The sequence below is a fragment of the Rutilus rutilus genome (genome assembly GCF_951802725.1).
Source record: "Rutilus rutilus genome assembly, chromosome: 1".
Taxonomy (NCBI): domain Eukaryota; kingdom Metazoa; phylum Chordata; class Actinopteri; order Cypriniformes; family Leuciscidae; genus Rutilus; species Rutilus rutilus.
Window position 1 is genome coordinate 30,397,855 of NC_140209.1, and position 27,367 is coordinate 30,425,221.

At 39.6% G+C, this 27,367-nt stretch overlaps 2 protein-coding genes across 50 annotated transcripts in view; one reads left to right on the forward strand and one right to left on the reverse strand.

Annotated features, from left to right (window-relative positions):
* The first annotated feature begins 534 nt into the window (after positions 1 to 534).
* nme4 (NME/NM23 nucleoside diphosphate kinase 4) lies at positions 535 to 5,646 on the forward strand. The gene is made up of 5 exons (XM_084403570.1): positions 535 to 889; positions 2,782 to 2,912; positions 2,988 to 3,089; positions 3,389 to 3,501; positions 5,027 to 5,646. The coding sequence occupies exons 1-5, from the start codon at positions 775 to 777 to the stop codon at positions 5,145 to 5,147; spliced, it is 582 nt and encodes a 193-aa protein (XP_084259696.1). The 5' UTR covers positions 535 to 774; the 3' UTR covers positions 5,148 to 5,646.
* A 5,523-nt stretch (positions 5,647 to 11,169) lies between these two features.
* Positions 11,170 to 27,367, reverse strand: part of nfixb (nuclear factor I/Xb) — a 166,236-nt gene continuing 150,038 nt past the window's right edge. For 15 of the 49 annotated variants that reach the window (XM_084403170.1, XM_084403162.1, XM_084403145.1 and 12 more), the window contains 3 exons: positions 26,969 to 27,144; positions 17,577 to 17,668; positions 11,170 to 11,451 (listed from right to left, as the gene is read on the reverse strand). In XM_084403170.1, coding sequence (XP_084259296.1) covers positions 17,597 to 17,668; positions 26,969 to 27,144 — 248 coding nt within the window. In that variant the 3' untranslated portion in view covers positions 11,170 to 11,451; positions 17,577 to 17,596. Of the gene's footprint in view, positions 11,452 to 17,576; positions 17,669 to 24,049; positions 24,198 to 26,968; positions 27,148 to 27,367 lie in introns of all 49 variants that reach the window. The other 34 variants (XM_084403161.1, XM_084403144.1, XM_084403159.1 and 31 more) reach the window with 3 other exon arrangements.

A 27,367-nucleotide genomic window follows, 5' to 3' on the forward strand; every position in this document is an offset into this window, starting at 1 on the left:
GAGTAAAAAAAAAAAAAAAGCAAAGTTTAGCTGAACGTTAAAGTCTCTTAATAACACTAACTGAATCATTTGTAATTTCCTTTCTCTGCTGTCTGTCTCACATTATCAGTGATCAAGGCTAGTAGAATTATTCACTCGTAGCCTACATCTCTACTATCAGTGATCAGTTAATGGGATTGAATCCTCTGTTTGAAATGATCAAAAGTAGTCAGCTCTATTTGTCTGTTCTCCAAAGGCTAACATTTATTGTGTTGTCTCCCTGCCAGCAATCGATTAATGTGTGCTTGTCTTTCGACCTCACTTCACTTTTGGGACAGAACAGCTGAAACAAAATGTCCCCTGAAGTTAACATAAAATCTGACAAAATATTCTTTCTAGAGAATAAAAATAATTTAAATAACAAACTGTTAATTCAGTTCCGTTGTTTGTTTAGCTGTCTTTTTCATATGGTTTATGCATTTTTGTGCGTCTATCTTTCATGCCTCTCCAAACAGGAAATGGTGTTAATTAAGAGGTCCTGTTTGTGCACGTGATGAGCAGTAATTACACTGTAGTTTGCGGGTCTCTTCTTCCCATGACAAGCACACGCACGCGCTCCTCATCTGCACATACTGTGACTGGTCGGCGTGGTCGCTTGACTTTGACCTGTCAGGTGAATGACCGCGCGCGCGTATGTGTGTAACGGTCCGGGGGTTAAAAGTATCGGACCGCTCTTAAGTTTCGGAGTTGCAAAAGCGCTGCTCGGTGAAGTTTTGAGAAGGGCTTGACCTGGAAATGAAGATGATGTTTGTGAGATTTGCCATCGGCGTCCACGGAGTGCGAGCGGCCACACTGAGCTCCACGCGCGCTTTGGGACACGGGCACGCGCGCAGCCTCAGCAGCGACACAGGTCTGTTTACATCCATCTCTCTCTGTGTGGAGAACAAACAGGTTTAGTGATAAAAGTGCTCTTTATGGAGAAGTTTTAGGACAGGGAAAATTAAAAGTTCCATGACAGTAGCATTTTATTGACCTTTTAGCGTGGAAATAACATATTCAAGGATGTGTACCAGTAATGCTTCACTAAACAACGAGTAAAAAAGACTGGACTACGATGAGTTTTGTACACACCACGTTAGTACTTCAGAGTAATACCATGGTAAAAAAATGTTTAGTACGGTAACGGTTGTATTAGATTTGATAATATTGCTTCCATGGTACTTTTTGTAAGGCTGATTTTGGAAACATTTCATGGTAGGCCTAACTTATCCATTGAAATACCTCGACGTAACTTAACTGACCATGATATGAATGAATTTGATTTTAATATTATGCCACGCTGTATAAGCCTTTAGGCCTAAACGAATGTACCATGGTATAGAACCATATGATACAAGTATTGTGTTACAGCCATTACAAAAATATATCGAATTAGGCTAGGCTATATTTTTTAAATCCAGTTTTATCTATAGGATATAAGTGTACGTGCTCTGTCCTCAGGCGATCATGATTGGTTAATTGTGTTATTGCGTCCTCACGTGGGTGAGTGCTGACTACATTAGGAGCTCGTGCAAGTGGTGTCGTCTCACACTTAATAGATTTAGTTGCACAGGTCAAAATTGCACTGGCTTTCTGTATCACATACTGAAACTGAAACTAAAGACAAAAACTACACATGAGCATAAAAATACTCACATCTCAAACTTCAAACTCCTATGTAATCCACCAAAATGTTTGCACATATTACTACATTTCAGTTAAATTAAATAAAGCTGGGGGAAAAAACTAAAACTAAATGAAAACAAGAAATGTTGTCTTGGTAAAAAACTAAAATTATTAAATAGAAATACAATAGTCAACATTTGAAGTGGATCAAAACCTTTCATCAAAGTTATACATGAATTTTGAACAATATACCCGTTCTTGTCTCAGGACAACTTTGATGAACTTTTTTGATCCACTTCAAACGTTGACTACTGTAAATACATCTAAATCTCAACTAAAACTGAAATATTAATCTTAAACCTAAATAGCGATATTTAAAAAACCTAATAAAATGACAAAGGCACATAGGGGAATTACTAACAATTAAACTAAAATTAACATGGAAACTGTACAAATAAAAGCTAATTCAAAATGATGAAACTAAAATAAAAATAAAATATTACATTATATTATAAATAATATTATATTTAATTAATGCATATAGGCCTAAAGGTACCACAGTATTACCACTGTATACATCACTGTACTGTGGTACTGCTACAGACTGGTACTGGTTAGACCTGACTAACTGTGGTGACCTCCAACTCCCTCTTCACAGTGTGTGTGATTGGTCCATCAGAAGGCCAATGTGAGTCAGTGTGTGTGTGTGTCTGTGTGTGTGTGTGTGGAACCACCTTAATTTGATCAAGCTTCAAGGAACGACTGTAAGTGGTCGCGTGTCTGTCACGTTTGCAGGAACTTTTCTTTATAAAGGCTGTTAGTATTCCTGTAAGAGATGGTCAGGGGATGCACGTCATTTTCCTGATGATAACAGATGAAATATCTCTCTGTTCCTGCAATGAATATTCAAAATGCTGATAAATAACCAATATTGAGAGACAATGACAATGTTAATGGCAGGAAGCTTTTAGCAGGGACGTGCAGAGAGTATATATATATACACTCACACTATTGTCTCACCCTTGGTCAGTAGATGGCGCTGTTTGCTTAACAAATGTATCATTAATCTGAAAAATAATAATGTGTGCAGTCGCCATGAAAACTGACATGTATTGACATGTTTCTGAACTGCTTTAGATCTGTCGGGCATTAGAGAACGCACTTTGGTCGCTGTGAAACCTGATGGCGTTCAGAGGCGTCTGATCGGTGATGTCATCAAGCGCTTCGAGCAGCGAGGATTCCGATTGGTTGGTCTGAAGATGCTGCAGGTGCGTGATTCACACACAAGACGTTCATGAGAGTGTGTGACATGTTTGTACATCATGAGTCTGTGTGTGTTTCAGGCTTCTGACAAGCTTTTAGCTCAGCATTACATCTCGCTGCGGAAGAAACCCTTCTACTCCAGCCTGCTGTATTACATGACCTCTGGCCCTGTAGTCGCCATGGTACAGTAACCACCAGTTATGAATATCATACAGCTGTAATACTATAATACTACAGTATGCAAATAAGAGCACTTTGATTTACAATGTGATTAATGAACATCCAAAAGTAAGTTTTACACAATTTATTCAAAATGCAAAATCACATTTTAAATGAAAATTAGATGCCACTCGCCTAATTAAATATGCAATGAAGAAGAAAAAGGTATAGCATACTACAGTTTTTAACTGTGTTCTTCAAACCGTTACACGTGTCACATACTGTCATAAAGACTGAGGAGTTCTCATTGGCCTGTTTTCAGGTGTGGGAGGGGCATAATGTGGTGAGGTCATCCCGTATGCTGGTGGGAGACACTGACCCTGCTGAAGCTTCACCTGGAACTATTAGAGGAGATTTCAGCGTTCACATCAGCAGGTGCTTACATACACACACACACACACACACTCATTATGAGTACTAGTGTACTGCACACTATATATTTATAGTGATTATATATTTTTTAAATGTTCAAAGGTTACATTCAATAATAAACAGTTTTTTACATTTGTTTAAAGAAAAAATAAACAAAATGATATATAAAAAAGGAAAAAAAATAGATATTCAAACAGTAGTGTACTATATTGTTGCCACTCTTTTTTTTTTTAACTCTTGGTAGTAACATTAAAAAAATCAAAATAAAAAAAAAATCAAGAAAAAGATCTTGTAACAATAAGGTTCCATTTGTTAACATTACGATTAGTTAACATGAACTGACATTTAAAGTTACTTCTAAAGCATCTATTAATGTTTATTTAAACATTTGCAAACACATTATTAAAGTGCCCCTATAATGCTATTTTAAAGTTTCCTAATTTAGTTTTGGAGGTCTCCTACAACAGGTTTACACACATCAAAGGTCAAAAACACTTTCATTTTCTCATAATATACATTGCAGATCACCTCATTTTTCAAAGAGTCTTAAAATGGTTCGTTCAGAGATTCATGCTGCGTATGAAAACGCCACTTCCATTCTATATAGGACGCGAAAAACAGCATGTGAGCCGACGAGTGTCCAAATTCATGGTGAAAAGTGAAAAGTGCCCGGATGACCAACTACTTCTGGCGTGATTCTGAAGTTCGCATACGATGGACACTTTACTGTCCCATGAGGCCACAGGAGAGGATTTATGAATGGAGGTGAAGCTGATACAGCACAACTGCCTCTTATCAAGCAGAGTCGGTGATTGGTCAGCTCTAGATCTTCTTCAGCACAGGATACACAGTGAGGGGAACAGTGACGATGGCGTCGGTTTTACCGTATCAGTTCGAGTCCTCATCCTTTGGAAATATATGTAAAGTGGATTTGCTTCCACAGAGCAGAAAACAGCGTCTTGTCGACAACATGAACCAAACTCTTCCAGCCTCAGCTTCATCTACAGTGTTTGAGGGTCAAAGTAAATGTTGTTCACGAGCAACCAATGAAGATCATCGGCTGACATTATGCAAATTTGTTACGTAGATATGTAACAGTAAGTGAGCCTTTCTGTGGAATTACTGACTACTCATTTTGGCAGTTCAGAATTGATTTTATTTTTAGGAGACATTAACTTTATTTGTCGTGCACTTTGACCTTTGAAACTGACAAACAGCTATATTATTCACTACATGAAAAGTAATATTCAAAAAAGCATAAAAGGGGCACAAACAAAAGTTGTATCTGTTAATATGAACTAATGGACATGCGGCATGAACGGACATGAACTAACAATGAACAGTAGTTTTACTTTAACAAAGATGAATAAATAATTCTGTAACAATTGTGTTAGTTAAAGCTACTTAATGCATTAACTAATGGGACCTTATTATAAAGCGTTACCAAGAATCTCAGCTGTAATTATGTCTTCAAACCCTAAATGAGTGGCATGGATGCAATGACTTTCATGACTGTTGAATTCTTCAGAAATGTGGTGCATGCCTCTGATTCTGTGGAAGGAGCGGAGCGGGAGATCTCGCTGTGGTTTCATTCCTCAGAGCTCGTCGACTGGGAGGGATGCGATCAGAAAAGCATTTACCACATTTAAGAGGGGCCGACGACTGTATGTGTGCAACTTGTCTGATCACCCTCAGCTGGGACGATTTCAGGTCAATTTCCTCAATAGCACATAAATGCTGATGCTGAAGTGCACAAATGATGTAAAATTGTTGAATGTAAATAAATTGAAATGTTATATATTATAAATATTTTTAAAAATTGTAAAAAAAAAAAACCTTTTGGAGAAAATGTTGACAAAAGGTGGCCTTGAATATTTTAAAAATGACTTATTTTTGCTTTGCTGCACAAGTACTAGTCAAAACAAAAGTTTTAATAGTTCATAGTTGTTTCTAAAAAGCAATGCTTTAACTAACTTCTGTAAACAATATAATTTAATGCTTTAAAAAAAGAAAAAGAAAATCTAATAAATGACTACTTGCCTTTTAGATGTTTGTGATCCGAACACAATCCCTTGGGGGAAATTCATTAAATAATTATTTATAGACTGTTAATTTATCATGAAATAAATACTTGCTGTAACTTAAAAATGGTTTGTTTGTGAATATATTTACATATTACATCAGTGCATGATCAATATGTTACCAAACCAGTGGTGGTTTAACAGCCGTAGGCCGAACAATGCTGTGACATTTTGTGCATTGATTTGTAATGAACAGTTTCATAAAGATGGCGGACACGTCGACATGTCTGAAGCGGTCGAATGTGGCTTCTGTGTACTGTATACATTTCTACGGTCCTCAAACTTTTTGACTTTCCCATCTTTTGGCCTCACATTGTCCAACAACAGACGAAGACCGCTTGACTTTTCCAGTTGTTTGTGATTTTCTGGATAATGATTGAAGATTTCCCTTCAATTTCTATCCAATAAAACATTTGAAAGCTTTGCATGACTAAAAAGTATAAAAACACACATGGAGTTATAAAATACTATTCATTTACATGACATATACAGGTCTAGATAAGGCTACTTCATATTTTCACAAGACCCTGGGAACCCTGGAAAATGAGAAAATATTAGTTATGGGGTGAATGAAGAAATACCTTGATTTTTTGCTTATTTTAAATAATCTTGGAAGTTTGCTGAGGCTAAACTGGATTTGAAGATCAAAATAACCACACCGAGTCGTCTTTACAGTCAAGAACATCCTTTTATTCAATCAGTTAAAGGTGCTGCTCTTTCTTGTTTTTCTTATTATGGAAAAGAAATTGTAATCAACACATGCATTTCACCATGAGCTCTGGAAGGCGTGTGGGACTGAGACGGGCGCCGCTCGAGGAGTTCAAACCAGGACCGAAGCCGCCGGGGGCTCATGCTACTCTAAACGCATTCCAATGCCCCGCTCAACAAAAGAGTACAAAAGTAAATACCAAAGAAAGAAAGAAAATGGACGGTCAGTACCAGGGAGGGACGATGAGAGCGCCAAACACGTGTCCGTCGCTATGGCTTTCACTTATTACAGTTATTAATAAATCGCAGCCAACGCGGACGCCGGCTTCACGGACTCGGGAAAGTGAAACAATTGCATATTTTGTTTGTGGGAGGAAGCAAGTTGTCTTTAAGCCCACATCGGCTTTTGCTGGTGAGTTTTCAAGTTAATTTTTAGGGTTTTTTTTGTGGCGTGCGTCACTTTGGTCTAAAGGGTTTGGCTCGTAACGCTGGGCTTCGAAACTGTCTGTCGCTTTCCCTGGGCTGAAACCACTCCGTTTTTAAGGTGCTTTGTCTAGACAGGAACTTTTTTTTATTATTATTTAAATTAAATATCTGGTCACGTACAACCATTCAAAAGGTGCATCATCAATACAGATTCTCAATGCAAAATCAATACAAACAGATCATAGCAAATCAAATGAATTTGGTAACAAAAAAAGAAATAAATAGATCAAAAACTCTCCTAGTCTACCCCAGCGGTCGGCCTCTATCGTTCTCGCAGCCGAAACGCCCGTCTGTCCGTCGGACGGCCCACCAGAGCTCACCGGCGTAACTTGTTCACGTACATTAACTGTTCAATGGAGAAGCTGAAGAGATCGGTATGAATACAACGTGAAGCGTACAGACAAGAATAACATGTGAGCTAACTGCATTCTGCTCAGACAACATTTTTTTCTTACTCTTTTTTTTTATTATTTTAAAACCCCTCCGTTCAGAGAAAAGGGGCACGGGGAAGGGTGATGGTTTTGCAACTATAGACTACTCCAGTGTCCAAAAGAGGCAGAAGACAAGATTACAGAGGAAGGAAAAGCAAGACAGAAAGTTTTTTTTTTTTTTGGTCTTTTTTTTTTTTGTTGTAATTTTTTACAGTTTTCTTAATTATTCAACAATAAAAAGAGGAACTAAGTCACACCGATTTCCTTTAGTACTATATATACTGCTTTGAAGAAGTCGCGGAAGGAGAAATACAGAAGTTTGAAGGAGGGGACTTTTTTTTTTTATGGTTTTTTTTTTTTTTTTTTTTGAGATGGGCACTCAGGATTACAAGATGGTGTCTGTGAACAAAAGGCACTTTTTAGGGACAACCTTTATGATGCTCTGAGTCTAACACTAGATCACAAAACAAATATTTAGAGTCATTTACACGGAGGGCCAGGAGAGGGCGCTGCGAGTTCGGAGGGGGAGGGGTTCAGTTACAACTCTCTCGTTCTGATTGGTCGCCAACGTTGTTTGGGGGTCTGTTTGGGTGAAGCTTATTAAGAAATATAGATTTTTTTTTTTCACTCCCAAATCAAAATAAATGATATTGTGTATAAAGTATAAAAATTAAGCCTATTTGTTTAGGACCATTAAGATGTTTCTGCACTGACTATTTTTGACCAAAGATCTTTTTATTCTTTTGATTTTGGAGTGAAATATGACGTGTTTTTGTAAGATTCAACAGTTTATCAAAATATAAAAAAATAACAAATTCACATCACATCTCCCGTCTCTTCATAGTTTCTAGCTTACGACGGGCATTTTAGTTTATTCCTGCTGCGTTAAAGCCTCTCCCATAAACAGGGAAGATCTTGTCATAACTTTCAAATGAATTCGAAATTTTCTACATACAAAAAGCCAGCAAATTTCCGGCGGGAAGTTGAGTTAAGGACTACGGCGGTTTCGGGCGACCCAAAGTATGGAAGTCCTACAAAACTGGAATGCATAGCGTGAAGTCAAAAATACCGCATTTTAGCTTGGTAAAAACCGTAAAACCTCTTAGGACGTCGTCATTCCTCGATCGCTTCGGAGAAAAGGTTGGAGGAAAAATGCCTTTTGTCACAACCTTGACCACAATGAACCCCCTCCCCCCTTTAGTAAATATAAAAAGGAAAAAGAGTAATGTACGTGTCCCCCCCCCCCCTCCTAAAGTTTGTCTTGATAACACTTTTTTTTTTGTCTTCTTATGTATAATAGAGATTGATCGTACTTTGATCCATAAAAAGCACCTGTTTTATTTAGTGATATATTCTTACGTGTCGCAAAAAAACAGCTGCTTCAGCCCTCCTAAGTTTTGAGAACAAATCATTACAAATGAACAATAAAAAAAAAGCAGAAAAAAAGGAAAGATTACAAAACAAATTCCCAAAACTTACAAAGACCGTTTTTTTCTCTCTCAATCGCTCTCTCTCTCTCTCTCTCTCTCTGCCCTGTAGTTTAGAGTCCCGGACAGCGTGGACTTTACTATAATAGAAGGATTTTCACCTCTACGCTTTCCTGTACACCCTAACAATGAGACAAACACAGTTTCTACCCAAGGCATTGCACATGGCTCAATCAACACACTTTATTTTGCAATAACAAATACTTCCTGTCCAAAACACAAAAGAAATCAAAAGCCGTGCATTTTTTTCTCTCCCTACGCTATCAATAACGTTTTCCACGGAAATCTGATTTCCGCCAGTAAATTTTTTCGCTCTAATTTATTAAGTGCAGAACTGGGTTTCGGGACTGGAACTTCTGATTTCTGATATATGATAACTCATGATCATGTCATACTTCAAAAAATAACTAGACTGCCATTGAGCTTATTAGGCAAATAAGAAAAAAAAAAATGTATATATAAATATATATGGATATATCCTGTATATATAAAGATGTTTGTAACTAGTGAGCTGACGCTTGTTTTTTTCTTTTTCTCATAAAAATTTCACGCTCCTCTATAGCTTATATGCAAGAAAATAACCTGAATTCATGTTTTAACAAATTGCATAATGGGAATACAGAGGCACTTCCTTTGATTAGAAAAGAAAAGACCGTGTTAGTTTTCTAGCAAAGCGATGACACGGCCGCCGTCCGGCAACAATGCTTCCCTGCAGTGAGATACATGGTCAGGCAGTCCAGTTATTTAGTGAGGTTGTCCATTACAGCTGCGTTGAAAGCAAAACGTTTGTTTTATCAGCGGATGAAGCTACTGTAATTCACCCTAAAGGCTTCCCTTTGTAGTCAACCTGCGGAGGACAGCGCGTGTATGCGCGTACTTTTATGACGGCCATGCCGAAACGTCACCCAAATGTTGCTGTTGAAGTGAATGGTAAAGCGCGGCGCCTAATAAAAGCGGCCCCCGAGCGGCCCACCTCCCTCTGAGCACGGCTATGATATGTCACACATTCTTTTGCTCCGCAGCGAGGTCGCGTGTTCTTGGAACAAGGACTTCTGGGAGTGTAAACAGGTACGTAAACAAAACACAGAAGTGGGCGTGTCTCTAGGGCCGTTTTTATTAGCGCTAATGAACTGGGGACTTTTATTATGCCTTGCTTGACTAGAATTTTGTTTTAAGTCTCCAACTTCTAATTAAGAGCTTTATGTTTTTAAACAAACAATTTAAAACTTATATTTCAGACATATGGCTTTAATTAAAAAAATTAGTTTGAAGTGAAAAGAATGCAATGATTATCGCAGTTTTTTTTTTTTTTTTTAAACAAAGGATTTTAAAATTGTAGCTCGGTCACATGGCTGTTGAGGTGCCGTCACATTTATAATTGCTCGGCGAAATTTCGCGGACGAAATACCATCATTTAAATAGGAATCTACGCAATGAATAATGGGGGTGAAAAATATCCCCAAGGAGATTTTACTTATAAGTTTTAAATTCATTGTTAAAATTTTTATTACAGACATATGGCTTTAATAAAAGAAATAGAAAAAAAGAATGCAATGATTATCTCTGACTTTTTAAAATTCTAGCTCAGTCACATGGCTGTGAAGTAACGTTCACCAGGGTTGCCAAGTCTGTGGGAATTGGGTTTGACAAATAATAAATATAATTTATGCTTGTATTATCTACCAAATGATAAAACTGTGCTAGGTTTTTGTGCTAGAAAACTTATATTTCAGACATGTGGCTTTAATAATAAAAAAATACAAGAATGCAATGATTATCTCGGACAGATTTCGCATTAAGTTCAAGATGGTCACACAAATCCGCTGCATTGACCAGCAAATTCTGTACTTTGTACATAGTCAATAGTGTAGCGATGCACAACGGACCTTTTTCGCCCACGAAATTTTGCGCAAGTGACGGCGCCTAAAGTGTGTGTGTGTGTGTTCTGGTTGGCATTTTTCGTCCTATAGGAGTACTAACTAAAATCTGGTGCTGTCTAGTTGGCACTAAGGGCCTGAATTGGACGTTTGTTTCATTAAAACGCTTCTGTTTGAGGCCTGAAAACGAGGACTTCCTCTGAGATGCGTCTCTGCGTAGCTGTAGTGTGAGGGGTTTGTTTTCTCCGCAATAAAATGTGCAAATAATGTCCGCCGTCGATCCCATTTTCAATAGTGCACATCAAACTAGTGTTCTTCGCATATTTGTAGTGCAATACTTCTGCTGTTCATAATTAGTTTAGTAATTGACCGAAAAAGACGTTTCTACCGCATGCTATTTAGCTACAAATGCTGCAAAACGTCTTATGATGTGAAATGACATGTTTAAGTGTTTAGAAAACAAAAAACTGAAGTTTAATTAGTAAAGATCTTCGATTTAGTTGTGTCTGAATCCTCACCACTGAAACTGTTGATAATCCCAGCCATTGTACACTACATCCTTGTTTCTGTCTCAGTTCATCAGGTTCTTCCTCTATGTTGCCGTTGTTTTTCTGACGGTTCTTGCGAGATGCTGTAGGTGTGTGTCAGTCCGTCACCTCCTGCTGTGATCTGAACGTCTGTAACGGAGGTGGAGGAGCGGGCTTGAAGGGCGTCTGACGGTTGGCAAATACAGGGTCGAACGTTTCCCAATCATATTCTGCTCACGTTTCTTAGGGTGCATTTCAGGTCGGAGGGGATTTTCAAACAGGATTTTTTTTTTTTTCATAAAACTTCCAAATTGTGTCGACAGGTTGCAGGCAGGACCTCGTCAAAGGAACCATGACTGTAAAAACACACACAAAAAAGCAGTGTTAGTGTTCAATGAGAATATTGTATTATTATAAAACTATTTGTGCGGAAAGAATTTGACTTCTTTTTGATCCAATAACAAGTACCAAGGCCAAGACGTCAGGTGTGTATAAGTCACTTTGGTCCGATCAAGATGGTGGTGTACTTTCTCTTAATCAATTACACAAAAATACAGCAAGGTTTTTAAACTACTTCTATAAAACATGTTTTAATAAAATGTTTTTAATTAATTTAAGGCGCCACTGTCAACTTTAGTGTTACATTTTGTATTGTTATATTACAATGCTATTATATTTTGTGCATACAATTATCTCATTTTGTTTTAAACAAAAAAGCCTGACAATGCCACTTCTAAATACCTATAAATATTGTGGTATTTCACCACATTGCACACTGAAACTCCCTCAACTCATGAAGATTGGAGCTTAAAGAAAATCCTGAGCTCCCAACTCGTATTTGCGACTTTGTTTTGGCGTTCATATGCATTCAACTCGTAGGTACAATCTTTCCGAAATGACTTGATCCAGCACCATAAATCCTTGATTGTGTGAAGACTGCTGTTACAGGCGACACCACTAGAGGTCAGGCTTGACTCTCACAGAGCGCTCAGTCTGACCTGCTCACCATATGGGCCTTTACGCCACAGTTTGACCTGAACTAAACCTCCCTTCTGGGAATGTCATGTCAAGAGATCTCTGACGCATCTCTACATACCAACACATTGACTTTATTAACTTCAACAGACGTTCTGTTAATGTATCTCAGGAGTTCAGCTCATAAAGTTCAAATATCACACTGATAACGCCAATGGACAGACATTCTTACAAAGAGAAATATTTAGACAAAGTTTATAGTGCGTTCTCATTATCTTGGAATTACTGTGTTTCCCAGTAAAAATACTTTACGACTTGTCAAACTTTTAATTTTCATTAGGAAACTCATTTAACCTTTAGAGTGTTGTAAAAAAAAAAAAAAAAAAAATGGCAGCAGAATAAAATTTGTTAGATTAAACATACACATTTTTCTGTAAATAGAGGAAGGACAGTCCTTTATTACTGTGATTAATATTTTCATGAAGGTTTATGTCCTTAATATTCAAATTATAATATACAAGTAAATAATTTATTATTAATGAACATTAATTATTTATAGAAAATATATACAATTCTAAATGTCATATATTTACAAATAAAAAATATGCTGAATTAACACTGATTTATATACATGTTTGTATGTGTGCGTACATATATATATGTATGTATGTATATATGAAAAAAATATTTCTATTTTCTAAATGTACTACAAATGTACTAAAGTCTTAAATCTTTGAGTTCGGCTCATGAAAAATGGGGGCAAAAACAAAAATGTTGCGTTTATAATTTTGTTCAGTGTATATATTGCATAGTGTACATGTCTGTGTATGCGTCTGTATATACACACATATATACTGTATATATATATATATATATATATATATATATATGTACAGACACGCACATACACACATTTATATATAATATGTAAATATATATTTTTTAATATATGCAGACACATATTATGAAAACATAAACTTTTGTTAGATGCGATTTATCGATTTGACAGCACTAATTATATTATTTAAATAAAATAATATATAAATATATATTTAATATATAAATATATATTTAAACTAATATATAAAATTATTGTTTTAAATAAAATAAATATTATAATAGCTCTAAAACAATACTGTTCTACAATCCGCTCAAGAGCTCTTGTTCAGAGATTTACTGAAACACCCTTGCGTTGACTAATCAGGAAGTGCTTGAGTGTTTGACACGTGACAGTGATGCAGCGCTCGACTCCATCAGTGTGAAGAGAGATGGAGAAGGAGAGATGGAGAAGGAGAGATGCTGCTCCGGATTACGGCGAGAGCTCGACTCCATCAGTGTGAAGAGAGATGGAGAAGGAGAGATGCCGCTCTGGATTACGGCGAGAGCTCGACTCCATCAGTGTGAAGAGAGATGGAGAAGGAGAGATGGAGAAGGAGAGATGCCGCTCTGGATTACGGCGAGAGCTCGACTCCATCAGTGTGAAGAGAGATGGAGAAGGAGAGATGCTGCTCCGGATTACGGCGAGAGCTCGACTCCATCAGTGTGAAGAGAGATGGAGAAGGAGAGATGGAGAAGGAGAGATGCCGCTCTGGATTACGGTGAGAGCTCGACTCCATCAGTGTGAAGAGAGATGGAGAAGGAGAGATGCTGCTCCGGATTATGGCGAGAGCTCGACTCCATCAGTGTGAAGAGAGATGGAGAAGGAGAGATGCTGCTCCGGATTACGGCGAGAGCTCGACTCCATCAGTGTGAAGAGAGATGGAGAAGGAGAGATGCTGCTCCGGATTACGGCGAGAGCTCGACTCCATCAGTGTGAAGAGAGATGGAGAAGGAGAGATGCCGCTCTGGATTACGGTGAGAGCTCGACTCCATCAGTGTGAAGAGAGATGGAGAAGGAGAGATGCCGCTCTGGATTACGGCGAGAGCTCGACTCCATCAGTGTGAAGAGAGATGGAGAAGGAGAGATGGAGAAGGAGAGATGCCGCTCTGGATTACGGCGAGAGCTCGACTCCATCAGTGCGAAGAGAGATGGAGAAGGAGAGATGGAGAAGGAGAGATGCCGCTCTGGATTACGGCGAGAGCTCGACTCCATCAGTGTGAAGAGAGATGGAGAAGGAGAGATGCCGCTCTGGATTACGGCGAGAGCTCGACTCCATCAGTGTGAAGAGAGATGGATAAGGAGAGATGCCGCTCTGGATTACGGCGAGAGCTCGACTCCATCAGTGTGAAGAGAGATGGAGAAGGAGAGATGGAGAAGGAGAGATGCCGCTCTGGATTACGGTGAGAGCTCGACTCCATCAGTGTGAAGAGAGATGGAGAAGGAGAGATGGAGAAGGAGAGATGCCGCTCTGGATTACGGTGAGAGCTCGGCTTCATCTGTGTGAAGAGAGATGGAGAAGGAGAGATGCCGCTCTGGATTACGGCGAGAGCTCGACTCCATCAGTGTGAAGAGAGATGGAGAAGGAGAGATGGAGAAGGAGAGATGCCGCTCTGGATTACGGTGAGAGCTCGACTCCATCAGTGTGAAGAGAGATGGAGAAGGAGAGATGGAGAAGGAGAGATGCCGCTCTGGATTACGGTGAGAGCTCGGCTTCATCTGTGTGAAGAGAGATGGAGAAGGAGAGATGCCGCTCTGGATTACGGCGAGAGCTCGACTCCATCAGTGTGAAGAGAGATGGAGAAGGAGAGATGCCGCTCTGGATTACGGTGAGAGCTCGGCTTCATCAGTGTGAAGAGAGATGGAGAAGGAGAGATGCCGCTCTGGATTACGGCGAGAGCTCGACTCCATCAGTGTGAAGAGAGATGGAGAAGGAGAGATGGAGAAGGAGAGATGCTGCTCCGGATTACGGCGAGAGCTCAACTCCATCAGTGTGAAGAGAGATGGAGAAGGAGAGATGGAGAAGGAGAGATGCTGCTCTGGATTACGGCGAGAGCTCGACTCCATCAGTGTGAAGAGAGATGGAGAAGGAGAGATGGAGAAGGAGAGATGCCGCTCTGGATTACGGCGAGAGCTCGACTCCATCAGTGTGAAGAGAGATGGAGAAGGAGAGATGGAGAAGGAGAGATGCCGCTCTGGATTACGGCGAGAGCTCGACTCCATCAGTGTGAAGAGAGATGGAGAAGGAGAGATGCCGCTCTGGATTACGGCGAGAGCTCGACTTCATCAGTGTGGAGAGAGATGGAGAAGGAGAGATGCCGCTCTGGCGAGAGCTCAACTCCATCAGTGTGAAGAGAGATGGAGAAGGAGAGATGCCGCTCTGGATTACGGCGAGAGCTCGGCTTCATCAGTGTGAAGAGAGATGGAGAAGGAGAGATGGATCTGGATTACAGTGAGATCTCGGTGAGAGAGAGCAGGATTGTTTCTCCTGATTGGCTTTAACAAAACTCTCTAGAAGTCAAATCCTGGAAACACTTTGGCTGAGAGGGTCTGGGAGGAGGGGCTGTGGGTAACTTTTGTTCTGGGTGACTCTTGCAGGTCACACAAACACCCCCGGCACGTCCAACCCCCCCCCGCCCAGTCGACTCGCTCGCCCCTGGCTAAAGCCCAACAGCCACTCGGGCAAAGTAACTCTTCCCCTCTAAGCTGTACTCCTCCCTCTCGCAATCCCATCTTCCCCCTGTAATCCTTGGCAGTGACCAGCTCTACTCAAACACACACACACACACACACACTCTCAAGTTCAACTGCCTGTGACATCATGTCTCGTTGCTGCGGGCAACCAGACAGTTGGGACGTGACTTTTCAGTTTAGGGGCCGTGCTTAAACTTTGCCTCTCTTTCCTCCAGGCCTGTCTCACTTTTCCGCAGTTCTTTCCTTGTTCCTTTGGATGAGAACGGAGAGAACTTCCCCATACGGAGATGTATGGACATACAGTGGGCCCAAATGTTTTTCAAACACTTAAAAGGCACAGGAATGGCACCACATGAGATGATCTGTCTGTATCTGTGCGTCTGAAACGCTACTGGATCTTTTCTCTTCAATCACGTCACTTTTCTTTTGAGTCTTTGGAAAACTAGAGTTGTGGTGATTTTTCTTGGATGTATGAAGTCAGTTCACTCAGGTGAAGAAAATCTCATCGACTATGAACATGATACACTGACATAGCTTCTATCACCTAAAACAAAAACTCTAGTTCTTTTGATTTATCATTGAAAACCTCACAAAGTACTTTTTGTGGAATGTTTGAAAAGTGTTCTTTTGCTGTTTCTTCAAAATACATGCCACTTGCTTTGATATTCTGTCAACAAACATTTTAAAGTTTAACTTAAGAGCTGAAATACCCTTTAGGCCACTTGAAAGTTCACTGAATCCTTCAAGAAACAGCTCTTTGAAGTAAATTACACTGAATTATAATTATTAATGCACTCTCTCAATGCACATTTACTTAAAAATGTATAAATAAAAACAAAATAAATAAATGTATTATTTCACCATTGTATCTATGCCTCTTTTAGCTGTTATCAATGTTTGTATTACATTGAATTGATTTTTTTAATTAATAATAAATGTATTATTTCACTATTGTCTCACTGCCTCTTTATCTTTCACAAATGTCTGTATTACATTTAATATTTTTAATATTTTATTATTGCACTATATATTTATTTCTTCACTTGCATTGCATACTGTAGCATAGCAATATATGCAATTGCTGTGTGTGTGTGTGTGTGTGTCCAGCTATTTTCATTGTCATGGTCATTGTCTACATTACATTTAATAATTTTATATAAATGAATTATTGCATCCAGAAAAGTGCAATACTAATAATAATATTTATAATAATAATAATATATATACATTCACCAACAAATAATGAATCTTTGCAAAACATTTACTTATAATACCCAGCTATGCTATTTTGCACACTAAAGTTGTTTAAGTCTTAGAGGACAAAAGGAAAGTGGTTCCTCTACCCTTAACATTTTTTGGGTGAACACACTTGAAAATGTGCAAAACTTGAAAATGTGCAAAATCGGACAAAGCGAAGTCACAGCCAAGAAGTCACGGTGGGAGAAAAAAAAAAAAAAAAAAAAAAAATCACCAGCAGAGGGTGATAGCGAGTTGAGAAACAAGTTAAAGAAGGTGAAAAAAACACTGAGAATTAAGGAAAGGTTAGGCAGAAAGAGAGGGAAATTAATGGTCAAATCCAGAGAGGCCGTCCAGCAGAGGGAGGAGGTGAGAGCGGGCGAGTTAGCGACTTCAGATGGTCACCATGTGTTGAGGAGCAGGGAGCCGGCCCGGGGCGGGTGTGGTTTACACATTAATGAGTAAAGTGTACTGGGTGATGGAGGAGGCGCAGTGTGGTGGCCGCACATTCGCAACGCTCAAATCAACTACACCGCGCCGATCAGCTTGAGTTATCGCAGGCCTGCTCCAGATGGGCCCGTCACCGCATAGCAGAGAGCATCATGGGAAAGGAGGGGAGGAGCAGGCTAACATGCTAAGAAAGAGGATTTTAAATGCTCGAACACAAGAAACAAGGTTTGTTTTGATTATAACAATCACCTGCGTCTGCTGGGGTATGTTCAGAAAGTTGTTGTCCCGTGATCCGATGCTGACAAACCTGTTGGGAGCTGTGGAGCCTGGCGTGGAGTATGCTGAGAAAGAAAGAGAGAAGAAGAGAGACAGAAAATATAAATAAAAAACAAAAAGATTTTAGAAAATCATCAGAAAAGCACGACATTTAGCATGTTCATGAATCACCCTATACAATATAAAATCGTTTAGTTAGCAATCTGAACAAAAAAAATGATTCTCAGCAGATGCTTTGAGCGAATTTCATGAAATGAAACAGTAAAACTCCTGTACTGAATGTACTGCAAGAACTTATCTTCAAATATATACTATGCTTGATTGTCATTGGTTCACAAAGTTGAAGATCAATCAATTAAAATTGAATTTGAATCTGCAGGTTTGAAGTCATTATGAAATTTAGGGCAGTTTCGGGTTTCAGATTTATTTGATGGACTCTGTAACCGTTCATCAAATATGGATATCTAAAACAAGAAAAAAATCAAAGCCAAAGAGCCGTATTTGTTCTACAGTTTGCTGGTAGCGCTTTCATTAGCAAACATTCAAAAAGATATGAAATGCTGCTTTGTTCATTCATTCATTTTTATTTTTATTATTGCAATTAGATTATTGCAATTAGATACCATTTGTTTAATGAGAGACATTATATAATAAACAATTTATTTTGGAGATTACGTGTTGAGCTAAGCACTAAATGATTAGGATTTACTTTGCTAAAAGAAACTAAAGGGGTTTTAGGCAATTCGTTTTGTATATTTACCCTTAATAATCCGCATTAACCGTAGTGAACTTATTGTAATGCATGACCACTATATGCTTAATGCTTTAACATAAGCAAATAACCATTCTATATATTTGTAAGCAGGTGTGGTAAGTGCATTCTGGAGAATCAGCAACATATAAACACATAAAAAGACAACACACACAAACAACATAAAAAAAACAATGGAGCCCAAAAAAAAAAAAAAAAAATGAAACGGAAGGAAAAATAAGAAACATGAAAGAAAAGAGGAAAAGAAATGCAAGTGCTCCGTCCAGTGCCCCGTCTGTGGTGAGTGAAAATATTTTGTCTGATTCTCCACCCCGATACGCCACCTCCTTTCTGAACGGCCTAAATTTGGTTTGAGTACGGGACAAACTGACCTTTAGACCAGCACTGGAGCTCAACTATCACATTTCCACAAGCCAAAAGCTAACCAGCAATGTGAATGTAACCAAAACAAACTCAAATCAAACCAACGTAAAATTACAAAGCATGGGTTCCGTGTCTCACAATCGACTCTTCAACACACTGACCAGCACAAATCAACCTGGACCAAAATGAAAGTTCAAGATGGTCTAAGCTGGTCTTTTTAGTCGGGTGGATACACACTCTTCTATGTTGTTTTGATTTTCACGCCAGCATTGTCCAATAATCAGAGGCTGCATTACAAAAAGTCAGCGAAAATTGTTTGAACTAAAATACATAAAAAATAATTTGGAGTCCACTTTTACTGCCCTAAATTTGCACCCTTCAGTACGGAGGCCCTAAGGGGACATTTGAAGGGAAAAATATGAGATGGGAGGAAAATCTATGTTTGAGCGCTTTTTGCATTCTCAAGTAAAATAATTGCTTTCCCTCCAAGAAATTTTGCATTCGCTAACAAAAGCTCTAAATTACAGTTTTCCGCCCACTTCATATATTGTTTTCATCACAAAAGGGAGCAAATGCAAAGAGTCTCGGGAGGACACTAGAGTTTTGCAAAAGAACACAAAGGTTTTTGTAAGTGAACAAAGTTTTTTAGAAGAAAACACAAAGGTTTTACGAGCATTTGCAAAGTTTCTCAGGGGAACGCAAACGTTTTTTGGGAGAACGCGGTTTCTCGGAGGAGGGTTTTATGATTGAATGCAAAGTTTCTCAGGGGAACGCAACATTTTGAAAGAGATTGCAGTTTTTGGGGGGATAGTATTGTAATCGAACGAAAAGTTTCTCAGTGGACCGCAAACGTTTTGTGAGAGAATGCAAAGTTTCTCAGAGGAACGCAAACGTTTTTTGAGAGAACGCAAAGTTTCTCAGAGGAACGCAAACGTTTTTTGAGAGAACGCAAAGTTTCTCAGGTGAACGCAAACGTTTTGTGGGAGAAAGCAAAGTTTCTCAGGTGAACGCAAACGTTTTTTGAGAGAACGCAAAGTTTCTCAGGTGAACGCAAACGTTTTTTGAGAGAACGCAAAGTTTCTCAGAGGAACGCAAACGTTTTTTGAGAGAACGCAAAGTTTCTCAGAGGAACGCAAACGTTTTGTGGGAGAAAGCAAAGTTTCTCAGGTGAACGCAAACGTTTTGTGGGAGAAAGCAAAGTTTCTCAGGTGAACGCAAACGTTTTGTGGGAGAAAGCAAAGTTTCTCAGGTGAACGCAAACGTTTTTTGAGAGAACGCAAAGTTTCTCAGGTGAACGCAAACGTTTTTTGAGAGAACGCAAAGTTTCTCAGGTGAACGCAAACGTTTTTTGAGAGAACGCAAAGTTTCTCAGAGGAACGCAAACGTTTTTTGAGAGAACGCAAAGTTTCTCAGAGGAACGCAAACGTTTTGTGAGAGAACGCAAAGTTTCTCAGGTGAACGCAAACGTTTTTTGAGAGAACGCCAAGTTTCTCAGAGGAACGCAAACGTTTTTTGAGAGAACGCAAAGTTTCTCAGAGGAACGCAAACGTTTTGTGAGAGAACGCAAAGTTTCTCAGAGGAACGCAAACGTTTTGTGAGAGAACGCAAAGTTTCTCAGAGGAATGCAAACGTTTTGTGGGAGAAAGCAAAGTTTCTCAGGTGAACGCAAACGTTTTTTGAGAGAACGCAGTTTCTCAGGTGAACGCAAACGTTTTTTGAGAGAACGCAGTTTCTCGGGGGAGAGTTTTGTGAGAGAACGCAAAGTTTCTCAGAGGAACGCAAACGTTTTTTGAGAGAACGCAAAGTTTCTCAGAGGAACGCAAACGTTTTGTGAGAGAACGCAAAGTTTCTCAGAGGAACGCAAACGTTTTGTGAGAGAACGCAGTTTCTCGGGGGAGAGTTTTGTGAGAGAACGCAAAGTTTCTCAGAGGAACGCAAACGTTTTGTGGGAGAAAGCAAAGTTTCTCAGAGGAACGCAAACGTTTTTTGAGAGAACGCAGTTTCTCGGGGGAGAGTTTTGTGAGAGAATGCAAAGTTTCTCAGGGGAACACAAAGGTTTTGTGATCGAATGCTAATTTTCTCACGGGAACGCAAAAGTTTTTTGAGAGAATGCAAAGTTTCTCAGGGGAACGCAACATTTTGAAAGAGATTGCAGTTTTTGGGGGGAGAGTATTGTAATCGAACGCAAAGTTTCTCAGAGGAACGCAAACGTTTTTTGAGAGAACGCAAAGTTTCTCAGAGGAACGCAAACATTTTGTGAGAGAACGCAAAGTTTCTCAGAGGAATGCAAACGTTTTGTGGGAGAAAGCAAAGTTTCTCAGGTGAACGCAAACGTTTTTTGAGAGAACGCAAAGTTTCTCAGAGGAACGCAAACGTTTTTTGAGAGAACGCAAAGTTTCTCAGAGGAACGCAAACGTTTTGTGAGAGAACGCAGTTTCTCGGGGGAGAGTTTTGTGAGAGAACGCAAAGTTTCTCAGAGGAACGCAAACGTTTTGTGGGAGAAAGCAAAGTTTCTCAGGTGAACGCAAACGTTTTTTGAGAGAACGCAGTTTCTCAGGTGAACGCAAACGTTTTTTGAGAGAACGCAGTTTCTCGGGGGAGAGTTTTGTGAGAGAATGCAAAGTTTCTCAGGGGAACACAAAGGTTTTGTGATCGAATGCTAATTTTCTCACGGGAACGCAAAAGTTTTTTGAGAGAATGCAAAGTTTCTCAGGGGAACGCAACATTTTGAAAGAGATTGCAGTTTTTGGGGGGAGAGTATTGTAATCGAACGAAAAGTTTCTCAGTGGACCGCAAACGTTTTGTGAGAGAATGCAAAGTTTCTCAGAGGAATGCAAACGTTTTGTGAGAGAACGCAAAGTTTCTCAGAGGAACGCAAACGTTTTGTGGGAGAAAGCAAAGTTTCTCAGGTGAACGCAAACGTTTTTTGAGAGAACGCAGTTTCTCAGGTGAACGCAAACGTTTTTTGAGAGAACGCAGTTTCTCAGGTGAACGCAAACGTTTTTTGAGAGAACGCAGTTTCTCGGGGGAGAGTTTTGTGAGAGAACGCAAAGTTTCTCAGGGGAACACAAAGGTTTTGTGATCGAATGCTAATTTTCTCACGGGAACGCAAACGTTTTGTGGGAGAAAGCAAAGTTTCTCAGGTGAATGCAAACGTTTTGTGGGAGAAAGCAAAGTTTCTCAGGTGAACGCAAACGTTTTTTGAGAGAACGCAGTTTCTCAGGGGAGAGTTTAGTGAGAGAACGCAAAGTTTCTCAGGGGAACGCAAACGTTTTTTGAGAGAACGCAGTTTCTCAGGGGAGAGTTTAGTGAGAGAACGCAAAGTTTCTCAGGGGAACGCAAAGGTTTTGTGATCGAAAGCTAATTTTCTCACGTGAACGCAAACGTTTTTGAGAGAACGCAGTTTCTCGGGGGAGAGTTTTGTGGTCGAATGCTAAGTTTCTCACAGGAACGTAATATTTTTTTGAGAGAACAGTTTCTCAGGGGAGAGTTTTGTGATTGAACAAAAAGTTTCTCAATGGACGGCAAACGTTTTGTGAGAGAACGCAAAGTTTATCAGAGGAACGCAAACGTTCTTTGAGAGAACGCAGTTTCTCGGGGGAGAGATTTGTAAAAGAACGCAAAGTTTCTCAGAGGAATGCAAATGTTTTGTGGGAGAACGCAATTTTTTGGGGGACAGTTTTGTGATCGAACTAAACGTTTCTCAGAGGAACACAATATTTTTTTGAATATTTTTGTGAGAGTTTTGTGATCGAACGAATCGAAAACGATCGAAAGTTTTGTGATCGAGTTTCTCAATGGAACGCAAACGTTTTGTGAGAGAACGCAAAGTTTAGAGGAACGCAAACGTTCTTTGAGAGAACGCAGTTTCTCCGGGGAGAGTTTAGTGATCGAACGCAAAGTTTCTCAGGGAAACACAAACATTTTGTGAGAATGCAAAGTTTCTCAGGGGGACGCAAACATTTTTTGAGAGAAGGCAATTTTTTGGGGGACAGTTTTGTGATCGAACTAAAAGTTTCTCAGAGGAACACAATATTTTTTGGAGAGAACACAGTTTCCCGGGGGAGAGTTTTGTGATCGAACGAATCGAGAACGATCGAGAGTTTTGTGATCGAGTTTCTCAATGGACCGCAAACGTTTTGTGAGAGAATGCAAAGTTTAGAGGAACGCAAACGTTCTTTGAGAGAACGCAGTTTCTCCGGGGAGAGTTTAGTGATCGAACGCAAAGTTTCTCAGGGGAACGCAAACATTTTGTGAGAATGCAAAATTTCTCAGGGAAACACAAACATTTTGTGAGAATGCAAAGTTTCTCAGGGGGACGCAAACGTTTTTTGAGAGAACGCAGTTTCTCGGGAGAGTGTTTTGTAATCGAACGCAAAGTTTATCAGAGTAACGCAAATCATTTTTGAGAGAACGCAGTTTCTCAGGGGAGAGTTTTGTGAGAGAACGAAAAGCTTCTCAGGGGAATGCAAAACATTTTTGAGAGAACACCAAGTTTCTTATGGGAATGCAAACGTTTTGTGAGAGAACGCAGTTTCTCGGGGGAGAGATTTGTGATCGAACGAAAAATTTCTCAATGGACCGCACACGTTTTGTGAGACAACGCAAAAGTTTTTTGAGAGAACGCAGTTTCTCGGGGGAAGGCAAACGTTTTTTTGAGAGAACACAGTTTCTCGGGGGAGAGTTTTGTGAGAGAACGCAGAGTTTCTTAGGGGAACACAAACGTTTTTTGATAGAACGCAGCTTCTCAGGGGAAAGCAAATGTTTTGCAAGAAAAAGTAGTTTCTCAAGGAAGAGTTTTGTGATCGAATGCAAAATTTATATGGGCAAATGCTCGTAAAAGTTTCGCAAGAGAACGCAAAAGTTTTTAGAGTGAATGCAAAAGTTTCTCAGGGAAACGCAAAAGTTTTGAGAGAGGACGCAAAACCATTGAAATACATATTTTACTCCCAACAAATTTTTCCCCTTTTATTATTTCCCTTTATGGGCTCCGTACTTTAGTGACATTTTGATGGGTTAAACCACTAAAAAACACTAAAATTCATGCCTGAAAATTAGGATGCATAAAAAAAAGACCTGCACGAAAATTGCATTGGTTTCATTCAGATTGAAAAAATAAAATAAAAGTAGTAAGGACTAGGTCTGACCCAACAGTTAGTGCTAACACGATAGTTACGAATAATGGGCAGTAGATGTTAACTCAAGAAACACAAACTAGATGGCAAAAATCGGCCCAGCTGTGGCCAGACGACTGGCTTTCTCCCAGCCATCGAGGGGTTTGGTGGAATGGGGGGGGGTTCGGGTCACTTACACGGAGATGTGGGTGAGGTGAGTCCGCCATCGGGGGGCGTGCTGCTGGGTTTAGAGTCTGGCATTGGGAGGGGCACTGGACGCGCCACAGGGGGGGGTGGAGGCAGCAAGAAGGAGCCCGGCATTTTGCTCTGGCCGCTCCCGTTCGGCTGCAGACGACACAAACAGGGTGAGGAGTACGGACACGCCTGACACCCCACAAATGGAAAAAACAACGCAGACTCGTTTAAAAAAAAATAAAAAAAATAAAGGAATGGCGGGTGGCTGGTAGTGGAAAGAGTTGAGAGGGAAACAACCAAAAGGATGGTGAATGTCTGTTTGCTTTTGTTTATGAAAGGGTGTGTTTGTGTGCGTGTTTGTGTGTCGACTTCACCACAGGCATAGACAGGAGCAGTGGAGGAGCTGGAAAAAAACAAAAATGGAGGACTTTAGGTAGAAGGTGAGGAAGAAGAAGAAATGGGCGCACAAATGGTGAGGTGAGCTTTGGTCCATGGAATGATTCCAAATCAAAATCTGGGCGCAAAAAAAAAAAAAAAGCCACGTTCAAAACGCTGAAAATGGCAGAAGCAGAACTGAGGAGGGATGCGCTACGCTGTAATGCGCAGAGGTCGTCAGCTGTTGCGCAGATGGGTTTTAACGTGGAAGTGGACAGAGAAGGAGAGATTAACTCAAGATTGTCTAGACAAGCACAAGATACATAACAGTGGCCGATTAGTCGGCCTCAAAGACAAGGAAGGAACGCACACTTTTGTTTCCATCGGAAAAGACAGTATGCAGTTACTGTGTGTATATAGTAAAAAAGTAGATACATTATAAACATTTGTGCATTATTTAAAACGTTTTTGGATGCTTGATAACAGCAAACTTCAATCTGAGCTGGTCTGTTAATTGCGACAGATGTCTCAGGGCTCCAGACTGCGACTAAACCGGTCGCAATATTAATTTGCGAGTGATATTTTTGCAGAGATTGCCACTGGCGACAATATAAACTTGCATGTTATGGTTAAAAAATTAATGCTTTTTGACCTGCATGTTCTGTGATCCATCACATCTTTTGTTGTGTTGTCGTAATAAAATGAGACAACGCGCAGCAAAGTTGAAGTGGAAAAAAACCTAACCAAAATATGCACAGGGACAGCGAGGAGCTTTCTGCGTCAGAAAGGAAAAATATCTGCCTTTTTAAAGCCCTCATCTCTATCAAGCAACAACGCTGACAGCTATGAGAGAGAAAACGACGGAAACGTGTCAATGACTGAACCATGCAAGTACAGTAAAAATTCAGGAAGGCAATTTTCTACATTCTATTTCGTGGATGAACTACAAAAGATAAACATGTCAGCTGTGTGGACGCGAACTAAATGTTAAGAATTCTCGTTTTTAATTGATACTGATATGGATTCTTATTCTCAATATCTTTTCATCTTTGCTGTTTTCTGTTAATGCCTGAACTTCACAGTATTTGTCACGCAGCCACCCATAATCACAGTAAGATTTGTACTTAATTGTCACCTGTAATGTGCTTGTTAATTTGAGTAAACAATAAACAAACTTTCAGCTTTCAAATTCTGTCAATTTTGTCACGAAATACAAGCAATAAATGTCGTTTTGGCGCTTTTTAATGTGGCCTGACAGACAGATCGCTCAATCAGCATTTCGACCTTGGAAAGAGCTTGTATAAAACAGCTTGAGAACAATCATGTCACGTAACGTCAAATTTTCCTCAGAAAAGCCATTCAATACTCAAACTCAGTAGTCAGCAAGGAAAATAACTATAGGAAAGGGCATTTTTCTAAATATATGCACTATCACACAATCCTTATATTTGTACTTAACCTGTTGTCTACATAAGAACGAATGCAAGGAGCTAAAAATGAAATTCAACACCGCCCGTATAATTTCATTTGAACAGCTGCCTTTCACCAAATTTACCTCTCAGATATTACTCATGAAGAAAAATAGATTGGGTTTGTGCAAGACATACGACAATGTTTATAGGATGCATTAGGAGGAGGCCAACTATGCTCACTATACTCATTGGCCAAGTGATGCTGACATTATTATGGTCTGTGACAGACAGATTCTGTGTAAAGAACGATTCTTTGTGACTGTCAAGTTGGAAAAACAATTCAGTTCCTACTTTAAGTGAATCTTAGTTCCCAGGACATCCACAAGATGGATGAAAATGCTGATGCTGTAAAAGGAGGGCAGACGTGACAACACATGACAAAATTACAATACGTTTATTCTTTTGTGCCACTTAAAAAATAATAATTTGGCGCCTAATTTTTTCCCTTATAGGAGCCAAAGTGTCCTTAATTTTAATTTTTTTGTCTGGAGCCCTGTGTCTTCACACATTACTTTAAATGCTTGATAACGTTAGTTTCACAGAGAAAAAAAAATACATTCAATATCAATTAATGAGGCAAGTATTTTTGCTTAATATGAAAACTAAGTTCTGTTTCATCAACATTTGGTTTGGAAGGATGAAATGTCTTAGCATTATTTTTGATGAGACAATTGCATACTGCACATTATATACTCTATATTTCCAAATATTTTAACAAACAGTATGTGAAACAATATGCAGCAAGCAATGATCAGTGGATTGTGACAATGGCTGCGTTCAAAATGGAGTATTAGTATAAAGTGTCCTAAAAGATCAAGTTGAACATGGGATAGAGTATTTCATGTGTTCTTCTCTCTTGTATAATGTATACTGGGTATTTTATGCAAACAGAAAATTTGCATACGGTTCACAGAATACATGCTGCAAAAATAGTATGAGTAGTATGATACTGTAGGACGGCATTCCCAAAATTCACTATTAAACCAGTGTGTGTTTATTCAGAGAACAGCTGCATAATGAGTTCAATTCAGACGTTCACACCAACACTTCCTGTATGAGGTCATTTCCTCTTACCTGACCGCTAGCCTGTCCTGATCCGTCGGCGCACACGAACTGCACAAACTCCTTGAGCGGGTCCTGTCCCGGGTGGTGGTGGTATCGGATGGTGGGATGGGTGAAATACGGGCTGGACTGCTGGATGATGGATGGCGAGGGGAAGTGCAGGGAAGAAGCTGAGGCACGGGGACTTCCTGCTGACAGACACACACACACACACACAAAGAGAGAGGTTAGTGACAGATATTATACAAGTACAGTAGTATATTAATAATTAGTACAAGCAAGACTGACACATAAGGATACAACAGATGACATGAGATGGAAGTGATGGAAAGCAGTTCAGGAAAAGTGGTGTGTGTGTGTGTGTGTGTGTGTGTGTGTGTGTGTGTGTGTGTGTGTGTACACTATAATTGG

Coding starts and splice junctions, on each gene's coding strand:
- nme4 (XM_084403570.1), top strand. CDS start 775: ATGAAGATGATGTTTGTGAGATTTGCCATCGGCGTCCACGGAGTGCGA. Junction 890..2,781: donor CAGCCTCAGCAGCGACACAG/GTCTGTTTACAT, acceptor GAACTGCTTTAG/ATCTGTCGGGCATTAGAGAA. Junction 3,502..5,026: donor TTCAGCGTTCACATCAGCAG/GTGCTTACATAC, acceptor TGAATTCTTCAG/AAATGTGGTGCATGCCTCTG.